The following is a 25,995-nucleotide window of genomic DNA, read 5'->3' as shown; positions in this document are numbered from 1 at the left end:
CTTCAGTACAGATTACACTTTGACGTAAAGGAAACAAAAATCCTCACAACTGGACCAATAAGCAACATCATAATAAACGGAGAAAAGATTGAAGTTATCAAGGATTCCCTTTTACTTGGATTGACAATCAACACCCATGGAAGCAATAGTCAAGAAATCAAATGATGCATTTCATTGAGCAAATCTGCTGCAAAAGACCTCTTTAAAAGTGTTAGAAAACAAAGACATCACTTTAGGGACTAAGGTGTACCTGACCCAAGTCATGATGTTTTCAGTCTCCTTGTAAGCACGTGAAAGCTGGGCAATGAATAAGAAGACTAAAGAAAATTTGATGCCTTTGAATTATGGTGCTGGCAAAGAATGCTGAATATACCATGGACTGCCAAAAGAATGAAAAATCTGTCTTGGAAGAAGTACAGTCAGAATGCTCCTTAGAAGCAACAACGGTGAGACCTCGCCTCACATACTTTGGACATGTTATCAGTCCCAGGAGAAGGACATCATGCTTGGTAAAGTAGAGGTTCATTGAAAAACAGGTAGACCCTCAACAGAATGGATTGACACAGTGGCTACAACAATGGGCAAAAGCATAGCAACAATTGTGAGGATGGTGCAGGACTGGGCAGTGTTTCATTCTGTTGTGCATAGGGTCGCTACGAGTTGGAATCAACTCCATGGCACCTAACAAAAACATCCCAAGACTAGGAAACCAAACCCAAGAAACTCTCCACCAAATTTCACCTGTAATACCTATAAATTCTTGAGGTTTCAAAAATACCCCAAGGGACCCTGCTCAAAAACGACTGGGTTATAGAAGACATCAAGGATGGAAGAAAGAAATTCATAGAATCCAATGAGAATGAAAACACTTCCTATCAGAACCTTTGGAACACAGCTAAGGCAACACTCAGAGGTCAATTTATATCAATAAATGCGTACATACAAAAAGAAAAAAAGACCAAAATAAAGAATTATCCCTATGACTTGAACAAATAGAAAGAGAGCAACCAAAGAAACCCACAGGCACCAGAAGAAAGCAAATAATAAAAATTAGAGCAGAATTAAATGAAATAGAGAACAGAAAAACAATTGAAAGACTCAACAAGACCAAAAGCTGGTTCTTTGAAATAATTAAAAAAACTGATAAACCATTGGCCAAACTGACAAAAGAAAAACAGGAGAGGAAGCAAATAACACAAATAAGAAATGAGATGGGCGATATTACAACAGACCCAACTGAAATTAAAAGAATCATATCAGATTACTATGAAAAATTGTATTCTAACAAATTTGAAAACCTAGAAGAAATGGATGAATTTCTAGAAACATACTACCTACCTAAACTAACACAAACAGAAGTAGAAAAACTAAGTAAACCCATAACAAAAGAAGAGACTGAAAAGGTAATCAAAAAACTCCCAATAAAAAAGCCCTGGCCCAGACAGCTTCACTGGAGAGTCCTACCAAACTTTCAGAGAAGAGTTAACACCACTACTACTAAAGGTATTTCAGAGCATAGAAAAGGACAGAATACTCCCAAACTCATTCTATGAAGCCAGCATATCTGTGATACCAAAATCAGCTAAAGACACCACAAAAAAAAAAAAAAGAAAATTACAGACCTATATCCCTCATGAACTTAGATGCAAAAATCCTCAACAAAATTCTAGCCAATAAAATTTAACATCAAAAAAAAAAAAAAATTCACCATGACCAAGTCAGATTCATATACTGGATGATTCAACATTAGAAAAACAATTAATGTAACCCATCATAGAAATAAAACAAAAGACAAGGACCACATGATCTTATCAATTGATGCAGAAAAGGCATTGGACAAAGTTCAACACCCGTTCATGACAAAAACTCTCAGCAAAATAGGAATAGAAGGAAAATTCCTCAACATAATAAAGGGCATTTACACAAAGCCAACAGCCAACATCACCCTAAATGGACAGAGTCTGAAAGCATTCCCCTTGAGATCGGGAACCAGGCAAGGATGCCCTTTATCACCACTCTTATTCAACATTGTGCTGGAGGTCCTAGCCAGAGCAATTAGGCTAGATAAAGAAATAAAGGGCATCCAGATGGGTAAGGAAGAAGTCAAAGTATCTCTATTTGCAGATGACATGATCTTATACACAGAAAACCCTAAGGAATCCTCAAGGAAGCTACTGAAACTAATAGAAGAGTTCAGCAGAGTATCAGGATACAAGATAAACATACAAAAATCAGTTGGATTCCTCTTCACCCACGAAAAGAACACCGAAGAGGAAATCACCAAATCAATGCCATTTACAGTAGCCCCCAAGAAGATAAAATACTTAGGAATAAATCTTACCAGAGATATAAAAAACCTATACAAAGAAAACTACAAGACACTACTGCAAGAACCAAAAAGAGACCTACATAAGTGGAAAAACATATCTTGCTCATGGATAGGAAGACTTAACATTGTAAAAATATCTATTCTACCAAAAGTGATATATAGATACAATGCAATTCTGATCCAAATTCCAACTACATTTTTTAATGAGATGGAGAAACAAATCACCAACTTCGTATGGAAGGGAAGAAGGCCCCGGAGAAGTAAAGCACGACTGAAAAAGAAGAACAAAGTGGGAGGCCTCACTTTACCTCATTTTAGAACCTATTATACTACCACAGTTGTCAAAACAGCCTGGTACTGGTACAACAACAGATACATAGACCAATGGAACAGAATTGAGAATCCATATGTAAATCTATCCACACGTGAGTAGCTGATATTTAACAAAGGCCCAAAGTCAGTTAAATGGGGAAAAGACAGTCTCTTTAACAAACGGTGCTGGCATAACTGGATATCAATCTGCAAAAAAATGAAACAAGACCCATACCTCACACCATGCACAAAAACTAACTCAAAATGGACCAAAGACCTAAATATAAAATCTAAAATGATAAAGATCATGGAAGAAATAATATGGGCAACGTTAGGAGCCCTAATACATGGCATAAATGGTATAAAAAACATTACTAACAATGCAGAAGAGAAACTAGATAACTAGGAGCTCCTAAAAATCAAACACCTATGCTCATCCAAAGACTTCACCAAAAGAGTAAAAAGATTACCTACAGACTGGGAAAAAGTTTTTAGCTATGACATTTCCGAACAGCATCTGATCTCTAAAATCTACACGACACTGCGAAAACTCATCTACAAAAAGAGGAATAACCCAATTAAAAAATGAGCAAAGGATATGAACAGACACCTCACTAAAGAAGACATTCAGGCAGCTAACAGATACATGAGGAAATGCTCACAATCATTAGCCATTAGAGAAATGCAAATCAAAACTACAATGAGATTCCATCTCACTCCAACAAGCCTGCCATTAATCCAAAAAACACAAAATAATAAATGTTGGAGAGGCTGTGGAGAGACTGGAATACTTCTACACTGCTGGTGGGAGTGTAAAATGGTACAACAACTTTGGAAATCGATTTGGCGCTTCCTTAAAAAGCCAGAAATAGAACTACCATATGATCCAGCAATCCCACTCCTTGGAATATATCCTAGAGAAATAAGAGCCTTTATACGAAAAGATATATGCACACCCATGTTCACTGCAGCGCTGTTTACAATAGCAAAAAGGTGGAAACAACCAAGGTGCCCCTAAAAGCATGAATGGATAAATAAATTATGGTATATTTACGCAATGGAATACTACACATCAATAAAGGACAAGTCCATTCAGAGGCGCCTCAGAAGAAAGGCCTGGCAATCTATGTCCGAAAAATCAGCCATCAAAAATCTTACGGAGCACTGTTCTACTGACACACGTGGGGTCACCATGAGTCAGAATTGGCTCCACAGCAACTGGTAATATCTAATACTGTCCTTTTCTACAAAGCTATTCTTCTTTGTTTAAGATACAAACTCTGTCTAGCCTGTAGATCATAGCAGAGTCTTCAGGCAGGCATCACACACACACACAAAAAAAATTAAAACTATATATAGATAGTAAGGTGGCCCAGAGGTTAAGAGCTACGGCTGCTAACCAAAAGGCTGGCAGTTCAAATTTACCAGATGCTCCTTGGAAACTCTATGGGGTAGTTCTACTCTGTCCTGTAGGATCACTATGAGTCGGAATAGACGATGGGTATAGATAGCAAGGAGCCCTAGTGGCTCAGTGCTTAAGTGTTAGGCTGCTAACCAAAAAGGTCAGCAATTATGTTACAGGACAGGGCTTCCCAGCTCGGGACTAAGCCCTGCTTAGATTCTTACCTTCTGACCGAGAATGACCAGGAGAGGCTCAGAGATTCCATGCGAACAAAGGTTTACTAGAGACAGAGTAAAAGCCTCACGAGGGAGAACGGGAGAGGGGTTTCCATCTGTGCTAGCCTCCAGTCTCTCAACTGGACAAAGGATTTCATAGGGCTTATAAAAGTTCTTGGAAACCCTGGTGGCGTAGTGGTTAAGTGCTATGGCTGCTAACCAAAGGGTTGACAGTTCAAATCCGCCAGGCGCTCCTTGGAAACTCTATGGGGCAGTTCTACTCTGTCCTATAGGGTCGCAATGAGTCGGAATGGACTCGAGGGCACTGGGTTTGGTCTTTTGGTTTTAGTATAAAAGTTCTTAGGTGAGAAAAAGGCATTATCTTTATTCATTAGATGGATGGAGATTTCTAGGAAAAGGGGAGGGATTACGGAAATCACATGCTCACGCAGTTAGAACTCAAGATCGACTTGTTTGCAGAAGTTGTTGGAACTAAGATGGAGTCTGTTACAAAGGCTGCTGGGATGTCGTGCGTGCGCGATGCCTCTGGATTTTGGTTCCAGCCCCGGCAAGGGGTCCCTGTTCACGTTTGTCTCATGTGGAAGGTCATCCGTAGGCCACGTTGATCTTTACTGCCTATGCCCTGCACCTGGTGAGGCCTTGAAAAAACAACTCAGGAAGATTATCAGTAATTTATAGCTGGTCAAGCCCACAGGGCCTTGAAATGTAGCCTTTATTTAATTCAGCCAGCCTGATCTCTTCCCTGTCTCAGTTAGAGAACAGAGACTTAATGGTTATAGTCAATTTATTACTGGTATAAGATTATTAAAAAAACAAAAACAAAAACACACGTTGCCATCGAGTTGATTCTGACTCATAGCGGCCATATAAGGACAGAGTAGAACTGCCCCCATAGGGTTTACCAAGGAGCAGCTGGTGGATTCAAACTGCCAACCTTTTGGTTAGCAGCCAGGCTCTTAACCGTCATGCCACCAGGTAGATTATAGCCAAGCAAAAATCCTATGGGGCAGTTCTGCTCTGTCACATGGGGTCGCTATGAGTGTGAATCCACTCAACAGCACACGAACAACAATTATCAAACGTGAAAGCCTGATGAGGGTTCATAACAAGGATAATGCAACTGCTAAGGAAATTTGGTTGCAAAGATAAAGAGTCTCTTCGCCACTCGCCCTCCTAACTTCTACCAAGCAGGCAAAAGTGCAGGTACTGAGCCTGGAGGCTCCACCGCTTCAGCCACTGGAAGGAGGGGTGGCGGCAGAGAGTTGTCCAAACCCAGCTCTCAGCTAAAGCAAACAATAATAGCTGGAAGCTTAAAATAGATCCAGGGAGGCACTTATTAGCATGACAAACGAAGTGGTTGGCACCTCTGGCATTTCTCATTTTGGAAATTGCTTTGGTCCAGTTTTACTTCCTTCTATTCATTGGACCAGAAAATACATGCCCTTTACCAACATATCCACAACATTTGACAAAGAACTCCTTTAGACCAGCTGAAATAATTGTTCCACAGGGATGCAGGAATTCAGCCTCAGTTCAGAAAATCCCTCACAGCTGACGTAGGAGGATTTATAGGTTTAGTGGAAATTGCTTTCCCTGCTCTGCAGATTACTGTGGGTTGATTTTTTTTTTTCATGAGTAAACATCCTTCTAGTAATGAATAGACCAATAATGTCTTAAGAGAGAAAACGAGCATCCTTTTTCTTTTTGCTCTTTCTTGAAAGAACTGTTCGGACTCGGAAACCCATGGTGGCTGTCCAGGATATAAAATTTGGCATCTTCCTTTTGTGGTGGGGTTGGGTTTTGGCCACTGAAAGCCGAGTGCACTGGCAAGGACGAGAAGGACACGAGATGGCTAAGAAAGGCAGGTGAGTGGACTTTTAGGGATGGAGGATTTATGGCAAGGGGGTGTGCAACGCAAGCTTGTGACATCGTTCTAGAAATCGAGCATCGGCTTCCAGCGTATGTGTGTTATGTGAATGCCGTTTTCCTGCTTCTCCCTTTGTTCTCCCGCTTCCTCTCTTTTAGAAAGTTAGAGCTACGCTTTTTAAAATGATGCTAGGTTTTTTTGGTTGTGTTTTGGTAGGTTAAATATAGTGCTGTTACACATACTCTTAAATCCCTTCTGGATGAAAAAAATGTATGCACATTAAAAAAAAAAAAGCAAGGGCAATTTGTTAGTATCTACAACCTAGAGTTAAAACAAATCCGCTAATTCTGAAAGAACCCACAGGACCTCTTATTAGTGGAAATTATTTCTAATCATTTCTGCTAGGTTTGTGGGTCCCTTTTTATATCTTCATTAAATTGTCCTCAACCTGTAAATTGGCAGGGTGCAGCGATGGAGCTGCCTGCTGATGAGCTGCTTGTTGCCAACACGGTACGTGCCACCCTGTTCCTACGCGGGAGCCAGGCTTCCCACTGACCCCTGTGTACCCACCTGGCTGGAGGGCTCTGATGGCATCACTGACAATGTGTGTACACCTCTGCACACCTGCTTGCCTGACATTAGTTAATAAAAAATGATATTTAGAGACAACCCAGTCCAGCTCTCTCTCTTTACTGATGACGAAATGGAGGCAGCAAGGGGATTCTTGGTTCTTTATTCTTTTTCTACAAGTTTGTGACACCAGCTTTAGATCCAAATTGAGCCTTGACTTTTAAAGTTTCTGGACAAAGATATGACTAGAAGTCGGAAGTATCAGTTGATATGAAAGGAAGTCCAGCTTTCAGGAGTTTGGGGCTGGTAGGAGGCCTGGGTGTCTGGCTCCTCAGTGGCCTCCTGTCCTGGGGTTGGAGTGAGTGCCTGCATGGCCAGCTACAGTTCACAGCATTTGTTTCGAGCTGTTATAGCAGCATCACCAGACTGGGAGCTGAAATATTCAGTGGTCAAGGTGAGCCCCAAGGCAGGGAGAGGACTCACCGTGCCCAAGCTGTATGCACAATTATGGTTAGGGCCAGAGGTTGCTAGGGCAAAAAGCAGTCAAATTTGTGGAGTGGCGCAGCCATAGAGATTATTTGAACCAAATGTGCTCACGAGGGTTAAAAGCAACAATAGCAACAAACCCTATTGGTTGCCACCAAAAACTTCTTAGCTTCTCCCCCAAACCAGAGTTACTGTGACAACGTATTAGTAATACCAACGATTAAGAGTTCCAGGCAGCAAAATACTCTTTCTTTAAAAATATGTTTCTTAATAGGACTTCCTCTTTTGTTATTATTAAGAAGAACATTTATGAGCATCATTTAAATTTTAAAAAGTAACAATGGAAAAATTATTTAAAAATCACAAAAATCACCTATAATCTCCCAACCCAGAAATAATCTTGTGTATTCCAGCCGTGTTTTCTAAGCATATATTAAATAGTTTGGGGTTATTCTATGCACAGAGTTTTGTAACCTTCTTATTTTACTTAATATTGTCTACAGGTTTACTTATTTTAAAAGTCTACAAAAAAAAGAAAGTCTATGGAATTCTCATTTGAATGACTGTAGAGTAGTGAATAATATACCAGCATTTAAGCTTTTCCCTGTATTTATGGACATTTAGTTGCTTCCTTTTGTTACTATAAATAGTTTGTGCGACTATCTTTGTACATAAGAATAGTTGTCTACATGCGTGATTATTCACGTAGGATAGACTCCTAAGAAGTGCAATTACTGGGTCAAATGGAATGAGAACATTTAAAGCTCTAGATATATTTGGACAAATTACTTTCCAGAATGATGGACCTAACTTATCCCCCCACCAACCAAGTTACTAGTAAAACCAGTTACTGTTGAGTTGATTCAGACTCATGGCCACCCCATCTGTGTTGTCAGGGTAGAACTGCTCCATAGGGTTTTCAGTGGCTGATTTTTCAGAAATAGATCACCAGGCCTTTCTTCCTAGATGCCTCTGGGTGGAATCAAACCTCCAACCTTCTGATTAGCAGCAGAGCATATTAACTGTTTGCACCATCCAGACTCTATTAACCAGTTTAAGTTTTATTTTTATGTAGTCTAAATTTTTAAAAACCAAACCCATTGCCGTCGAGTTTATTCCAACTCATAAAAGGGCTTGCTTAATTTCATCTAGACTTGAAGCCTGTCAGTAATTTGTATCCAGGCTTCTTTTCACAGTTCATGGTTCACACTAATAAAGCAGGAAGCAAGGTAAACACGTACACACAATACGGCTGGGACTATTGTGAGGCAACACATGCAAGTGCCTCCTTAAATTTTGCACCCTCCGTGCCTCTCCGTAGTCTCCGCCCTGGCACACAGTCTCGTGTTTTCCCAAAATCTCCCTGGGAGGCACAGCCAGGATGGGTTACCTCTCACAAATCATGCTAAATGAAGCAATACTTATTACTTGTCCCTTTCTCCCCAGTAGAATGGAGACATTACCTGTCTATAACCACAGGCCGCTGGACAAATTTCAGCGCTCTGGACATACTCTGGGAGGGCAAACCGATCCTACCAGAAGCTGGAAGCACCATAATCATACTTTCTTTGTCATGTTAAAGAATTTAAATTTATTTGAGGGACAGAGAAGCTGGGGCTGGGGCCTGGGGACCTTAGTTTCAGGGGATATCTAGGTCAGTTGGCATAACAAAGTCAATTAAGAAAATGTTCTGCATCCCACTTAGGTGAGTTGTGTCTGGGGTCTTAAAAGTTTTCCAGCAGCCATTTAAGATGCATCAATTGAGAATGAAGAAAACCAAAGACACAAGGAAAATAGTAGCCCAAGAGACTAAAGGACCACATAAACCAGAGACTCCACCAGCTTGAGACCTGAAGAACTAGATGGTGACAGGTTAACACCAATGACCACCCTGACAGAGAATCCCAGACAGAGTGGGAAAAAGTGAACAGCAGAACTCAAATTCACATAAAAACGCTAGACTTAGTGGTCTGACAGACGCTGAAGGAATTTCCAAAATGATGGCCCCTGGATGCTGCGTTAACCCAGAACTGAAACTATTCCCCAAGCCCACTCTTCAGACAATGATTAGACAGGACTATAAAGCAAAAAATAATACATGTGAAGAGTGTACCTCTTAGTTCAATCAGATACATGAGACCAAATGGGCATCCTGTCCAGAGGCAGGATGAGAAGGCAGAAAGGGATAGGAAGATAGAAAAAAGAAAGAATTCAAATTTATTCTGAAGGTAAAGAGGATCTGTTCACCTGATTTCCATTTCAGAGAGATAATGCTAGTGGCAGCGTGGTGGCAGGTGCTGCAGTGGAGGCTGAGAAACTAATCCAGAGTCTATGCCTGAGTCCAGATGAGAGATGGTGAAGGCCTGAGCTAGGAAGATAATAGTGGAAATTAACAGGGGTGGTGGAAATGGATTGGACAGAATCGTCAGGCTTAGAATTAGATTGGCTATGGGTTTTAGGGTGAGAGAGTTTAGGGTGAATGTCTAGCAGGTATTTGATTTGGACAACTGGGTAGATGGGGGTGCCACGGTAAGGAGGAGGAGGAGCAGGTTTAGGAGAAAAGATAATGAGTTCAGTATGAACGTATTGATCTTGATGGCCTTATAAGGTAGAGTTGTCCAGTAGGCGAGGGCATATAGGCCTGCAGCTGGATGGAAATCAGGCCTGGAGATGTGCATTTAAAGGTCGTCCTCATAGGCGGTGGTGGATGGAGTGATCCAGAGAGTGCTTGCAGCATGAAATGAGGACAGGATCAAGGACCTTCGGAAACGCGCTCTGCATCCTCCACGTCCCCACGTTCTGTGCTCTCCTTCAAAAAATGAGAACAGGAAGTTACGTGGATGGAAGTAAAATTCAGATTGAACCATATGAAAGTGTTTTTGTAGACCAAAAACAGGTGAACATCAGCATTTCATGTGGTTCAAATTAACATTTTCTTTCTTAATCTTTATAGCAACCCTGTTAAAGTTAGTATTATTCCCCCTCCCCCCTATTTTATAGGAAATGGAAGGACAGAAAGATGAGTCTCCAAGGTTACTGGCTTTTTTTCTGTGTGTGTGTGTGTGTGTGTGTGTGTGTGTGTGTGACCATCGTGAAATTCAAATTGAAGTCTGCCTGATGGCAATTCCACTCTCCTTCCAATAACACAAGCTACCTCACTTCAGACAAGTGAGTCAAACGATTTTAATTCTTGCTATTACCATGCGATCACCTTGGAGGTTTTTACTCACCCCTGTTGTAGGCCTAGGAGCCCTGGTAGTGCAGTGGTTACGTGCTTGGCTGCTAACCAAGAACCCACCGGCCTCTCTGCGGGAGAAAGATGTGGCGGTCTGCGTCTCTAAAGATTTACAGGCCTCGAAATCCTATGGGGGCAGTTCTACTCTGTCCTATAGGGCCCTTATGAGTCGAAATCAACTCAACCGCAGTGGCTTTGGTTTGGTTTGGCTTGAGGCCTGTACTCATGGCTCGATTCCCCAGGGTGAGAGGGTGAGAGGTGATGCTAGACAGACAAGTTCAATCGGTAGTTTTACACACTGATATGCATTGCAGGCTGTCGTCTTGGCAAATGTGCCCTTGATATGTGTCCTCCTGGATAATACAGTTGAGACCTTGGTCAGCAGGGGAAGGATGAAGATTCTGAGCATGAAGAGTCCTCTTCATCCTCAGCATCTTGCACAGTATTGGTCCTGGGTGGACGCTCAAGACATGTTACTTCAATAAAGGAAGAAATAAGCCCCCTCAGATGAGCACTATGGGAGGTTCGTCAAATTTTGAGATGCTCTCTTTGCCTTCAAGAAGCTTAGATTCTAGCCTAGAAAAAACTGATAAATAGGATCCCTTTTTATTGTTTTAGTATTTTAAAAACTCCTTTTCTGCTTACATGTCCATGTAAAATATTTGATAAACAGATTTTAGCACAAAAGAGAAGATAAAAGCCTCTCAGAAATAACCACTGCCATCCTGTGTATATCCTTACGTTGTAACTGTGAGAACTAACAGCAGGCCAGGTCTGTGTGAGAGACCCACCAAGTGGTAGGAAAAGAAGTTGGTCATGGTGGCAGAAAGAAGGCTTGCTCTGGTAGATCCGAGCCAGGACAGAAACCATCGATTCAGAGCTGGATGGTCCTACCCATACCAGACACAGCCTCTGCTGTCCTTTGGTTCCAGGCAACTCAGGTCTCCCACAGATGTGCAGGCCTCAGGCACTAAGAAGTGTCCACATTCTTAAAAGCCATGGTTTGAAACGCAGATTATTAGTCACCCAAAAGCCTACTTAGTAAGGAACCAAAGGAGATGAACTGCTTCCACCCGAGGAAGAACCTAGAATAATCATTATGTGGAAAAATGCACGGCCTCTCTAGCAGTTCAAGAAATGCAGCATAAATAATATCATGGTACCATCCTTATTAAATAAATAGAAACTACATGCACACACACACACACACACACACACGCACCCTGTGCTGGTGGGACCGCGTGGAAACCCACACCCATGTTGGTGGGGCTTTGTCAGTGGAATGGCCCTTTCAGGATTGCATCCACTAACGTGACTTTTGCATCTCAGGGATGCCAGCTCCTGTGATAGACCGCAAAGGTCTCAAAGCTACCTTGTGGCCCAATCCCTTATCCCACATCCAAAGGAATGGGCCCGGAGAAAGGAGAAACCATGTTCTCCCACCAGTCTGAAAAGCTGGGGTTCGAGGCAGCGTGGCGGCTTCCTAACTGCCAGCATGTCCTCCTGCTGTCCCAATCATCGCCACAAAGAACAGTGCAACAGAGCAATGTGTGCAACACTTCACTGCGGTGTTACTTGTTGTCAGCTGCTGTCGAGTCTATTTTGACTCATGTCCATCCCATGTGGCTGTGTAGAACTGCCCCAGAGGGTTTTCTTGGCTGTGATCTTTACCAGAGAAGATGGCCAGGTCTTTTCTTCCACAGAGTGGCTGGTGGGTTCCAGCTGCTGACCTTTCAGTTACCAGCTGAGCACTTAACCATTGTGCCAGCAGGGCTCCTTCAAAGGATGTGTAAGGATGCACAAAGGGCTATACCAGTCCAGTAGAGCTAAGGTTTATTTAGTGCCTGCCATATGCCATGCAGGTGTCTTACATCTCATTTAATCCTCTCAGGAGCGTGGTAGGTAGGTACTATCACTATCTCCATTTTAGTAAACCAGACCAAACCCATTGCCATCAAGTTGATTCCAACTCATAGTGACCCTATGGGACAGAGTAGAACTGCCGCATAGGGCGTTCAAGGCTGTAATCTTTATGGAAGCAGACTGCCACATTTTTCTCCCATGGAGTGGCTGGTGGGTTTGAACCATTGACCTTATGGTTAGCACCTGAGGACTTTAACCATTGCACCGCTAGGGGTCCTTTCTGTCTTCTAGAGGAGGAAATTGAGGTTTAGAGATTAGGTAACTCACTCAGGGTCACACACACACAGCTGGTGCGCTCACTTAGCCCAAATTTGAAATAGGCAGTTGGATTCAAAAGCTTTAACGTCTGTGCTAAACTGTGTACGTTACTGGCTGGGAGAGAAGTTAAAAAGGTATAGAATTTACTGTTGCACAGCTTGCTTTTCCATATAATTCATAAATTTATTGTTGAACCTCAAGTGCATAGGATTGAATTAGTCATAATTTTGATTTATGACACTCTCATCATTTCTTTCCCCAAGAACTTATTCACTGCTGTTCAGCATTAAAATAAGATAGTGAGTTGCTTCTGAGAGAGTAATTTTTCGAGCTGCCTTGATTTAAGTGTTAAATTTCGTTGTGGCATTTTTACCTAGAGGCAGTAAAAGGAAGGACAGAAAATAAATGTATTTGTTGCCTCATACTCATGATAACCTTTTGACTTTCATTTGGAAGATTAATAATTCAAAGAATTTTTCTCACTTTCACCTAATCATATGAAACTGGCCACTTTTAGAAATCGTTTCTTGTTATCTTCTAGGCAGAGAAATTCTTTACCCATAGCTATACACACACACACACAGATGGATTTGTCTAAAATCCAAACACCCTGAGGGACTGAATTGCTGGGCTGAGGGCTGTGGAGACCATGGTTGTGGGGAACATCTAGCTCAATTGGCATAACATAGTTTATAAAGAAATGTTCTGCATTCTACTTTGGTGAGTAGCATCTGGGGTCTTAAAAGCCTGTGAGTGGCCATCTAAGATACTCCACTGGCCTCACCCCTTTGGGAACAAGGGAGAATGAAGAAAACTGAAGACACAAGGCAAAGATTAGTCCAAAGGACTAATGTACCATGTCTACCACAGCCTTTACCAGACTGCGTCCAGTACAACTGTACCACCACTGACTGCTCTGACAGGGATCACGATAGTGAGTCCCAGACAGAGCTGGAGAAAAATGTAGAACAAAATTCTAACTCACAAAAAAAGACCAGACTTGCTGGCCTGACAGACTGGAGAAACCCGGAGAGTATGGCCTCTGGACACCCTTTTAGCTCAGTAATGAAATCACTCCTGAGGTTCAACCTTCAACCAAAGAGTAGACAGGCCCATAAAACAAAACGAGACTAAAGGGGCACGCCAGCCCAGGGACAAGGACTAGAAGGCAGGAGAGGACAAGAAAGTTGGTAATAGGGAACCTAAGGTTGAGAAGGGGGAGTGTGGACATGTCATGGGGTTGTTAACCAATGTTATAAAACACTATGTGTACTGTTTAATAAGAAACTAGTTTGTTCTGTAAACCTTCATCTAAGGTACAATTAAAAAAAAAAGAAAATACATAAGAAAAATCAGGAAGAAAAAATGGATTTGTCTATCCTCAGACTGCAATATTCATAGTAAAAAAATCTCCCGTAGTCCTCCCTGTGATTCATTTTTTTTTAAATTAACTTTTATTGAGCTTCAAGTGAACATTTACAAATCAAGTCAGACTGTCACATATAAGTTTATATACACCTTACTCCGTTCTCCCACTTGCTCTCCCCCTAATGAGTCAGCCCTTCCATTCTCTCCTTTTGTGACAATTTTGCCAGCTTCCAACTCTCCCTATCCTCCCATCCCCCCTTGTGATTCATTTTTTCTGTCATCATTGTATACGCGTGTGGTTTTCCAAGAGCTTTGCAGGTGTGTGTGGAGCAGGCAAAGTTCAGGCAGGAAGGTGTGGCGGAGTTAGACTGGACTCACTCCTAGCTCTGCCACTTCCTAGCTGCTGGGCAAGGAGACTTCTCTGGGCCTCATTTTCCTCACGTGTAAAATGAGGCTAATATATGCCAGAAGTGGTTGTGAAGTTGGAACGAGGTGACAGGTTCAAGTACCTGACACAAAGTAAAACAATGTTAATTCTTCCAGAACTGTAAGGATTCTGACTCATAGCGACCCTATAGGACAAAGTAGGACTGCCCCATAGGGTTCCAGGGAGCAACTGGTGGGTTCGAACTGCCAGTCTTTTGGTTACCAGCCAAATGCTTAACAACTGTGCCACCAGGGCCCCACATACAGGATGGCAGTGGTTATTTGTGAATGGTTTTCATCTTTTCCTTTAAGCCTAAATCTATTTTTCAAATATTTTGCATGTGCGTGTAAGCAGAGAAAGTTTTTAAAATATTAAAACAATAAGAATGGATCCAATTAATCAGCTTTTTCTAGGCTAGAATCTAAGTTTCTTGAAGGTAAAGAGAGTGGCATCTCAGAATTTGACAAACCTCCCATAGCGCCCATCCAAGGGGACTGATTGCTTCCTTCATTAAATTGACATGTCTTGAGAGTCCTCCCAGGCCCAGCATGGTGCAAGGTGCTGAATATGAAGAGGATTCTGCCTTGATGGCCTGTGGCCTCATTCTGGATGGCCATGAGCCCAAAGAGCATCCACTCTTCAATCTTTGCTCTTCTTCACTTCAGTGAGCCATTGATGCAGAGCTCACACCTGCCTCTGCCCCACTTTGGTACAGATGACATCAGCCTTGTGCATCGGTCAAGTCCTGGAAGACAACAGAATTGCACCCAAAAGGACTTAACTAATGATAATTGAATAGAGGGGCTACTCACAGAGCTGTGGGCAGGATTCAGGGAATCAACTAGGCAAGTTGATATCCTCAAGGATGAGAAACAGCAGGAAACCATGACTAACCTTAGGCCTGAAAGGAAAATAGTATTATTGAAGCCTACTTAAAGCTTAAGGAGCCCTGGTGGTGCAATGGCTAAGGGCTAGGCTGCTAACTGAAAGACTGGCGTTTTGAACCCCCACAGCGGGTCCAAGGGAGAAAGACCTGGCAATCTGCTTCTGTAAAGATTACAGACTAGGAAACCCTCTTCGGGCAGTTCTACTCTGTCCTGTAGGTTGCTAGGGTCGAAACTGACTGGACGGCACCTAACAACAACACTGAAAGCTTGAACTGTGAAGGAGGGACCACCCATTGAGGGTTGTAATCACAGTGAGGCAGCCATTGCCGGACCCTGGCCTGGAGACAGGGAGATGATGGAGGAATAAATACTCGGACCTCTCTCTCCTCCTGCTCTCTCACTTCCTTTGCCTCCCATTTGGCTGAAACAAGATGCCAGAGGGCAAGGAAACCCAAGTGGTGCAGGCAATGTGGTACTCACCTTAGTGACAATTTTATGGTGGAGCCAAGTTAAAATGTACACATCATAAAGAACCCTCTTAAAGAATGGCAGCAATTTCAGGCTTGGGTTGGCCAATGGGAAGATGTTTTAGTTCAGATCTCTTTAAATCCAGCCTCCTAAATTATTTACCCTCCAATTCCTGCTCCTGAGGGAAACTGGAAAATGCTCATCGAAAGGCTAAGTTAACCCTCTGAAGCCTCACAGGTGTTTTTGTTTCATATGTTATTCTGATTAGATTTGAAGCAATTCTGGAGGATGAGGGGTTGCTTTGTTGAGTACCTAGCCTGCCTCTAGAATATCCGTATTTTTTATTTTCATAGTAGACCTCAAAGACAGAGACAAGAAGCACATGAAGATGCCCACCATCAAGGCAGGTATGGTCACAAATGCGCACCACTCTGAAAGACACTTCTTCCTCACACCTCAGCTGTGATTGTTTCCAGCAGTTCACCCCCTTCACCAAGGAGCAGAAAGCAGAGGGTGGGGAAGTCTAAAGGGAGAATAGGGGAAGCGCGCTCTTGCATCAGCCTGGGTGAGAGAGAGGATCATGGTAACCATGAGGACTGGCCTTCCTCCTCTTGAAGTTCCCCAGCTTTCTTCCTTACATCCACCATCTGGGTTGTTGTTGTTGTTATTAGCTGCTGGTGAGTTAGCTCACTCATGGTGAACCCATGTACAATAGAATGAAACGTTGCCCGGTCTTGCTCCATCTTCACAAATGTTGCTATGTTCAAATCCACTGTTGTGGCCACTACAGATTTTACGTGCCTTCCCACCTACCTAGGGCACTCATCTTCCAGCACTTTATCGGTCGATATTCTATTGTGATCCATCAGATTTTCATTGGCGAATTCTTAGAAGTAGATTGCCAGGCCTTTCTTCCTAGTCCCTCTTAGTCTGGAAGCTCCACTGAAACCTGTCCACCATGGGTGACCCTGCTTGTATTTGAAATACCAGTGTCATAGCTTCCAGCATCACAGCAACATTCAAGCCACCGTAGTACAACAAACTGACAGGTGGGTGGTAGATAAGCAGGGTGGCTAAGCCCTCATTCACTAGATGAAATTCTCTCCCTGGCTCACTTCCTTTGCTACCAGCACAGTTATTTGCTCACATGAGAAGGAAACTTGCTGTCAGCTCAGTAATGGTATTGGCTCCTCCCATTTGCATAAAACTTCATAGACTGAAAAGTGCTCCCACACACATTATCTCATTTAACCCCTGTCAGGTCCCAGAGCTTTTCTTTTATCAGTTGAGGAAACTGAATCTCAGGGGAACAAGATGCCTACAGCCACATAGCAAGTGTTGTCAGTATTGAGATCCAAGTCCTGTTTTTCTGGGTCCCAGACACATTCTTCCCCCCAACAATGCTGAATGATTTCTTCTGAAAAAAAGATAGTGAAGGACTTAAATGGGGGCTGAGCTAGTTGTGAGGAAAGTGTGTGTACTGAGAATAAGGGTTGTGATATCAAGATGGCATCCCTGACCAGCAGCATCAGCATGATCCAGACCTACTGGATCAGAAGCTGCCAGGGATGGGGAGAGGGAGCTCAGGAATCTAGGTTTCAACAAGCCCTCCAAGTGGTGCTGATACATGCCAGAGTTTGGGAACCATTGCATCAGGGAGAAAGGAAAAGTATGTGCAGAGATGGTGGTGATGAAGAGGGTGGAGAAGCACTACTGACTCTGGAGAGAATACATACTTGAAGTTAGCATGAGTCAGCACGTGATCACATGATGTTAGCATGGTGTCAGCATGTGGTCACATGATGTTACCTTGTGTCGTCAGCATGTGGTCACATGATGTTAGCATGTGATCATATGGTGTCAGCATGTGTTAGTGTGATGCTAGCAGGAAAGGCAGTTAATCATTTCCGTGCTTTCTAAAGATGGTGCTGATGCGCAGATGAATTATAGTCAAGGCCAAGGCAGCATTGTTTGTAGTAGCAAAAGACTGGAGTTAACCCCAGTGTCCACCAATGAGGACTGGTCAAGTGAATTCTGGTGTATTCATGTAGTGGGCACTGTGCAGTGTAACAAAGAATAAGGAGGCTTGGGATACCCTGATACAGATAAAAATCCAAGGTACATTAGGTTAAAAAAAGCAAGATGTAGTAGAAAACAAACCCAAACCAAACCCGTTGCCGTTGAGTCGATTTCGACTCATAGCAACCCTATAGGAGAGAGGAGAACAGTCATATAGGGTTTCCAAGGAGCACCTGGTGGATTCAAACTGCTGACCTTTTGGTTAACAGCTGAGCTTTTAACCACTGAGCCACCAGGACTCCAGAAGTAGTAGAAAAGTTTATATGTTAAACGTGTGTATAAAAAAGAATGTATATTTCTATTTACTTGTACATATAAGAAGCTCTGGACAACGAATAAGGAACAATAAGAGAGGTAGGTACCTGTGGATGGGGAAATGGAGTGGATGGAGGCAGTGGTGGGAAGCAGACTTTTCACTGCATTTCCTTTTTTTTTTTAAAGTGTCGATCCCTGTGCATATATTACCTATTTTAAAAAGTGAAAATAAATAAAAATGGTGCTAGCAGCAATTCAGAAGCAGCAGCAAAATCAGCTGGCTTCTTGTTGGTGTGAGACCAGATGGCTGGCATTTAACATGTGGTCAAGTCCATCCTGCCTCCACAGAGAGGGCCACACAGGGTCCAGGGCACCAGCCTCAGCCCACCCACTCTCCCCTCCAGCTTGCACCCCCACAGGGGCCAAAGTCCTTTGGAGTGTCTGGGCTTATTCATTAGGACCAGGGCCAGCCATTCTCAGCTGTGGTTACACATTCAAAATTATCTGGGTTTTAAAAATACCAATTCCCAGGCCCTATTCTCAGACCTCCCAAATCAGGGTCTCTGTGGCGGGATCTGGGGATCGATATTTTTAAGCTCCTTGTGTGATTTTAATAAGTAGCGGCAGTTGAGAAACACTGTCTTGGACCTTCTGGGTCAGTTCATTTATCCAGAAAGCTGAAGAAAGGGTGAGGGGATACCCAGTAGCTTCAAAGAAGAAATAACACACCCTGCCAAGCCCATCACCATCAAGAACCTGAATGCAAAAGTTTTTTAATCTGGATTGGTTAGAATCCATGATCAATCTGTTTTTTCCTTCCGCAGCCCAGTTCTGAAACGAAGCCCTGACATCACCAAATCACCTCTGACAAAGTCAGAGCAGCTTCTGAGGATAGATGACCATGATTTCAGCATGAGACCTGGCTTTGGAGGTATGACATGTGTGCTGTTTCCGGTTGTCTTCTTTTCTCGGGTCCTTCTGTCTGTCCAAGGTCCCTAGGTGGTGCAAAGCTTTGCTCTCCGCTACTAACTGAAAGGTTGGCAATTTGAATCCACCCAGCAGTGCCATGGAAGAAAGGCCTGGCAACCTACTTCCAAAAGATTACAGCCATTCTCCATACGAAAACCCTAGAGTGCAGCTCTTCTGTGAAGCAAGTGGGGTCTCCAGGAGGGAATTGACATTGCCGTCAAGTGGGAATTGACGGCAACAGGTTTGGTTGTTGGTTTCTGTCTGTCTGCGGTCAGGAAATCAAGCCAAGGGACCACACAGCTTGGCTCTCCCTTTATCAGATCTGCCATTGCTGTACTTGGTGGACAAGTCACCAAGCCCAGGCATCTTCTGAGCATCGGCCCTGTCCCACCGGGCTCTGCTGCTCACCCAGCCCAGCTCCTAACAAAGACAACCCAGGATCAGTGATGCCAGCAGCTGGCTGTGGGAAGGGCAAGGGGAAGAAGGAGCAGCTGCAGCCCAGAGCTGCTTCCTGAAAACGCTCAGAAATAACAACCTTGGGCTCAATTTATTCTCATCTGGGAGCTGGCAGCTGGAACGCTGGGTACTTATCCGAGGACACAGTGTGGTCTGCTGGGTTTAATTAAATGAAAAAAACTTGAGAAAATAATGATTTAGAGCAGAAGGATGCCAAAGCCCTCTGAAGCTTAGCCTGCAGCTGCCGGGTTTCAACCCTCTTGGTGTCAAATAGGGTTTTGTTCTTAGCGGGTTTTTTCCCTGGAAAATAAAACATTTATCTATTTTAAAAATCATTCTCATGCCTTTTATTTCTTTCAGTCACCTTTGCTGAAAGAATAAATGGGTTTTGTAAGGGAGCCTCTATCCAGTCCATAACTTGCTGCTTTTGGATCCAAACTCACCTTTTCACTCAAAATGATTTGAGTGTGCTCCTTCTCCGCCCCACAGGCCTGAAAAAAGAGCAGAATCTGCTCTCTTTACAATGCTCTCTTACTGTTTAAGGAGCCCCAGTGGTACAATGGTTAGCCACTCGGCTGTTAACCAAAAGCTGAACAGTTTGAATACACCGGACACTCCATGGGAGAAGGACCTGGCAACCTGCTTCTGTGAAGATTACAGCCTAGGAAACCCTATGGGGCAGTTCTACTCTGTCGCATAGGGCCACTGTGAGTTGGAATCAACCTAACAGCATACGACAACTTATTGTTTATGAATATTACATTTTGATGGCCCAGAAATGAGTAAAGTCTAGTCTTTTTAAGGCTACCCAGGTGCATCATGCCCACTCCCTCCGCACCCCCCCACCCCTTCTCACCCCACCCCCAGCTAATCCATTGTGTAGCGAAGATGTACACCTGTGGAGTTGGCAAGTGCTCTGGGTTTGGTTCTGAGTGCCTATTACCAAGTGCTATGGATTGAATTGTGTCCCTCAAAAAATTTATGTTGAGGTCCTAACCCCTGTACCTATAGATATGACCCTTTGTGGGAATAGGTTTTTCTTTTGCTATGTTACTGAGGTCATACAAGAGTAGAGTGGGTCCTAAACCTAATCATTCTGAGTGGTGTCTTACAGAGGGGAGTACAAACCCAAAGAGACAGACACACAAGGGGAGGGGATGGAAGGAGATGCACCTATAAGTAGCAAAGGAACCTAGGATCGCAGGCAGTCATCAGCAAGGGCAGATTACCCAATAGGCAAGGTAAGCATAGTGCTTACCTTGTTTAGTAAATCATCAATTTCACTACAGATTAGTAAGTAAGCACAAGTAAGCCCGTGCTTACCTTGCTTAACGTAAGCCTGTGCATACCTTGCTTACTGGTTAATCTGCCCATGAGCCCTAGGAAAGTAAGACACCAAGCAATGCCTTTTTCATGGCCAGAGACATTGGCTTCCATGATGAAAGAGAGTACAAAATCAGAAGGTAAATACAGGGAATGTAGCAGGTGACCTCATGCTATGGAGTCATTCGATCACTCCTAAGATCAGAGCCACCCTCTGACCTATGTCTTCATCATACCTTTAGATAAGCATGTATCCAGCGAAGGAGGCTATATATTAATCTTGTCATTTCAGAATCACTTGATGATTCAAACAAAAAAAAAATTTCTCTTTTTTACCTTTGCTGGAATATTCCACCCATTGCCTTCAAGTCAATTCCAACTCAAAGAGACCCTGTAAGACAGAGTAGAATTGCCCTCTATGGTTTCCAAGGAACCGCTGGTGTATTTGAACTGCTGACCTTTTGGTTAGCAGCCGAGCTTTTAGGGGCACAGTGGTTAAAGCAGTCGACTGCGGACCGAAAGGTCAGTGGTTTGAAACCACAAGGAGCTCTGCATGAGAAAGATGTGGCAGTCTCTTTCTGTACAGATTTACAGCCTTGGAAACCCTGTGGGGTCACTATGAATCAGAATCGACTCAATGGCCATGGGTTGAAATATTCCAGAGAGCCAGATTGTGATTCTACCCTTTCATCTCTCGTTTGACTTTAGGTTGGCATGTGGGAACACCAAACCTTCAAATCTGACATGATACTCAGTTTCCGGGGAAAACACTCCTTTCCTCTTCCATAGTAAAAGTTTAAGTCAAAAGAATAAATGCTCTTGTGCCCTGTCCCCAGGCCCAGCTGTTCCCGTTGGCGTGGATGTGCAGGTGGAGAGCTTGGACAGCATCTCAGAAGTTGACATGGTAAGTGTTTCTCTGACCAGGGCAGTGGGCAGGGGGAGCACACTGGGCCTGTCCTGGGCCAGGTGCTCCACACACCTGACTTGACTCAGTCTCGCAACTCCCCCGAGAAATGGGAATTCCCACACTCATTTTATAGATGGCTCAGGGAGGTTAAGACCCTTAGCAAAAGCCACCCAGTTTGTATGAAACAGAGCCAGATGACAAACTTCAACTTCGCCCCTCCAGTGCCCAGGCTCTTGTAGCCAGGGCACATTACCCTGTCAAAGGCTCTCAGATGTAAACAGTGGGGCCCAAGGTTGCAGCTGCCACATAGCTGGACACATATTACTACTGTGAATCAGGCGGCTGGCTGTGGAAATGCAGAAGTGAAAGTGTTTCCATTTCTTTATGTTTGCTGGGTTTAGATAAAAACTGGAATGTTCTACCGCTGCTTGACTTATAGGGCTCTTTAAGGCCTTATATTAGTTTGGGTTCCCCAAGAAGCAGAGCTGAGACAAGCATTCTAGCACAAGTAGTTTATTTGAGAGAAGATCCCAGGAAACACCAGAAGGGAGTGAGGAAATACCAGGAGGGAAGGAAGCAAAAAGGGCTGTGCTATCAAACTGGCTGAGAGCATTGGTGGGTTCAGTGGTAGAATTCTCGCCTTCCATGCGGGAGACCCGAATTCGATTCCTGACCAATCCACCTCATGCACAGCCACCACCTGTCTGTCAGTGGAGGCTTGCATGTTGCTATGATGCGGAACAGGTTTTAGTGGAGCTTCCAGACTAAGATGGACCAGGAAGAAAGGCCTGGTGATCTACATTGAAAACCCTATGGATCACAGTGGTCCTATCCACAACCGATCATCAGACTGGTCCTATCGTGGAACTCAGTCCCACTGGGATACTCCAGCAGTCAGCAGCCTCAGGGTTGTCCCAACTAAGGGGCTAGGGAGCTGGGGTATTTATCCACCACCCCCATCTCTGGTTAAGAGCTGCTCTAGGAGGCATTAAGTCTCAGGCACTCCCATTTGTGTGTGGGCCTGGCGAACCTTCAGGCAGAGGTCCCCGGTGTTCACAGTAGTAATCTTCTCAGTACCGAGTGAATGTCCAGGGGGTGGGGTGGGGCTCAGGGCCACTATTTTGGCTACAGGCCTATTGCTGAGTTCCTTCCCTGCAGTGTTCTCTTCTTCCTGCTGTAGCCAACCCCAGAGACCAGGAGCAAGACCCTCAAGGATGAGGCTCACTTGGCTCTGTTTCATCCCCTAGCCAGGTGATGGACTCCATGGGGGAGGGTACAGCCCCTCCTACTGACACCCCATGGGGTTCGTTTGTGTGTGGGCTTCCCCTCTCTGTCTCTCCGCCCCCAGGACTTTACGATGACCCTCTACCTGAGGCACTACTGGAAGGATGAGAGGCTGTCTTTCCCGAGCACCAACAACCTCAGCATGACATTTGACGGACGGCTAGTGAAGAAGATCTGGGTTCCCGACATGTTTTTCGTGCACTCCAAGCGCTCCTTCATCCACGACACCACCACAGACAACGTCATGCTGCGGGTCCAGCCCGACGGGAAAGTCCTCTACAGTCTCAGGTAAGGCCACTTCTCTACCCTCCTCTTGTGCCTTTTTTTTTTTTTTTTGCAGAATTCTTTTACACCTAATGCCTAGGAAGAAAGGCAAGTCAGACCAGTGATTTCACAACAGCAATTTTGCTTTTTGGCTTTGAATATTAATACATCTAGCTTCTAACTTTTCAGTAGCTGCTAACTTCTTGTCTCAATATCCAGGAAAACCAACCTTACACACGAGTAAACATTTTAAAGAGTATTCCTTCTTGAAAATACATTTGGAGAAATTTCTCAAGCTGATGCTTATGATGAGTGTCCCACACTGTAGGTTACATTTCAGTTTTCGGAAGTTTAATTTCCATCCTTGTTTCATTCACATAATGTACCTTGAAAACCTGGAAACCTGTCTTAAATTCATTTAATCTCATGGGAGAATCTGTGTAATGTTTTTTCAGTCAAAGAATGTATTGGAAACATTGCCATCGTTGATATAAACTAGGTACATTGAAAACGTAGGGGAAAAAAGTATACCTTAATAAAAAGGTTTCTTTCTCTAGTAGGAGTCAGAGAAATAGATAACACATTCTTCCCAAATACTCACCTGCTCCAATCTCTCTGATTTCCATTTTTTTAGTACATTTTAGAAATTTGGTTTAAAAAAAATTATTTTACTCCATGATTTGAACTCAACTACTACCCAGAGGTTCGCAGTTCAAACCCGCCGAGCCATTCCACAGAAGAAAGGCCTGTGATCTGCTTCCACAAAATTACAGCCAAGAAAAACCCTATGGAGCAGTTCTACACTGTAACACATGGGGTCGCCATGAGTCGGAATTGACTTGACAGCAATGGGTTTGGCTTTTGGCCAGCCATAGGCATGTATTCCATCCCTTCTCACCAGTGTCCTACCTGAGAAACTATGGGGAACTGGGCTACTTCATGACTGTAAATGGTATTCTGAGCATTACTTTTAAAATGTAAAGAATAAAATGCTTTTCTTCTCATGAGTTCAGATGCTTTAGAAATCTTTGAGTTCAGATGCTTTAAAAAATATTTAACAGCTCATAAGCACTGACCTGAGGAGGCTTTCCTTAAACTCAAGCACTGCAGCGTTGACATTTGCTGCACAGCCAACTTTAGAAACCTCTAATGTGTTGTTTTTTTTTTTTTAATGTGTATCTGCGCTTGGTTGGGGGTAGGGGGGAGTTGGACAAGAGCTGCGTGCCTGCCGGGGAAGGGACTTGGCTGCTTGCTGTGATTTATTCCTCTTGTGCCGTGCTGATGGTGCATTTCAGTTTTATAGACTTTGTTTTGGCTTTCAGGTCAGTAAATGGTAAAGAGAATCCGCACACCACACCAATGTGCAAGTAGCGGGTGCCTAGACAGTTGCAGGGGATAGTTAGATTCCCTAGATATCTCCAACAATGTTGAAGCTGAATTTCTGCCCCAGGCCCCAAAGTAATATTTATAATCATCCCTCAATACTCTTCCTGGCTTGGAACCTAAGCAATTAGGTACCAGATTCAGGGTGGGTGTATGGAATTTTCACTTCCACTGCTTGAAATGCCTCCTTCCACAGGAAGTACCCAGGTAGGTCAGGGATGTGCAGTCCCTTCCCCGAGCCATGTTGTGTTGCTTCAGCCAGGAGTCCTTGCTTAGGCAGGTTGTCAAGGCATCACAAGACTTAAAAATCACCAATAAAACAACAGCAGCAGCACTGCCAGAACTAGAGGGAACGAGACCATAAGGCGCTAGACCAGTGGTGTGCTAGTAAATGTCTAACTGGTTGCCTAGGAGGAAATACATAAGCTTATTATAAACATTGATGATTTAAAGGATGTATAACAGATGATTTACAAATAAAACAAAATATACAATACTCTTTATTATAAATTCCATGACTCGACGGCAGTGGGTTTATAACTTTAGCATGATTTACTATCTTTTGTAAAATCCACTGTCAGTTTTTATAATTCTATTACCAGATTGACAAGCGAGTGTAGGTCTGACATAAGTATTGAGTGATGTTTATATTAATAAGGAAGATGAAAGTGAATTGAGAAGAACCACATAGACATGAGCAACTTCTTTGCTGAATTGGATAATAGCTTTCAAATATTGGAAGAATATTTTCTCAATATTTTATACTATTCATAATGTAATGGCTATAGACATAAAAACACGTTTAAGTTTAATCTGCTTTCTTAAGTCAAAACAATCAGCAAAACAATAAATCAAGCCCTGAGTTGTAGGATTTGTCAATTTCTGTTGTGTAAAAACTTCCATCATAGCTGATTTCAAGCTATCAATGTGATGTCACTGATGGAAAGAAGTGCTCAGTAGCGCACCACCATATAGCATTTCCATCATACAGATTCAATTCAATAGATATAAATAACTTCAAGCACATGAGAACAGTAAAAGTAATTAGGAAGTGGCAAGTTCTGCATGTGGCCCTGGTGGCACAGTGGTCGAGTGTTTGGCTGCTTACAAAAAGGTCAGCAGTTCAAATCCACCGGCCACTCCTTGGAAACGCTATGGGGCGGTTCTACTCAGTCCTATAGGGTCACTATGAGTCGGAATTGACTGGAGGGCAACGGGTTTTGTTTTGGGTTTTTGTGTGTGTGTGTTTTGCATATTTTGTTTTTAATGTAACTTGTTTAATTTTAAGTTTATATAATTAAAAAAAA

General features: G+C 43.3%; 1 protein-coding gene across 3 annotated transcripts in view; it reads left to right on the top strand.

Moving 5' to 3' along the window:
• Window positions 1-6,022: 6,022 nt before the first annotated feature.
• GABRR1 (gamma-aminobutyric acid type A receptor subunit rho1) overlaps window positions 6,023-25,995 on the top strand; it is a 34,026-nt gene continuing 14,053 nt past the window's right edge. Inside the window, exons 1-5 of one of the 3 annotated variants that reach the window (XM_049875456.1) lie at window positions 6,023-6,144; window positions 16,125-16,175; window positions 18,927-19,033; window positions 21,687-21,754; window positions 23,106-23,329. In XM_049875456.1, coding sequence (XP_049731413.1) covers window positions 6,023-6,144; window positions 16,125-16,175; window positions 18,927-19,033; window positions 21,687-21,754; window positions 23,106-23,329 — 572 coding nt within the window. Of the gene's footprint in view, window positions 6,145-16,121; window positions 16,176-18,926; window positions 19,034-21,686; window positions 21,755-23,105; window positions 23,330-25,995 lie in introns of all 3 variants that reach the window. The other 2 variants (XM_049875449.1, XM_049875463.1) reach the window with 2 other exon arrangements.

Source organism: Elephas maximus, chromosome 1 (genome assembly GCF_024166365.1).
Source record: "Elephas maximus indicus isolate mEleMax1 chromosome 1, mEleMax1 primary haplotype, whole genome shotgun sequence".
Classification (NCBI taxonomy): domain Eukaryota; kingdom Metazoa; phylum Chordata; class Mammalia; order Proboscidea; family Elephantidae; genus Elephas; species Elephas maximus.
Note: the sequence above shows the minus strand (reverse complement) of the source record. Positions and strands in the feature narration are given on the sequence as shown.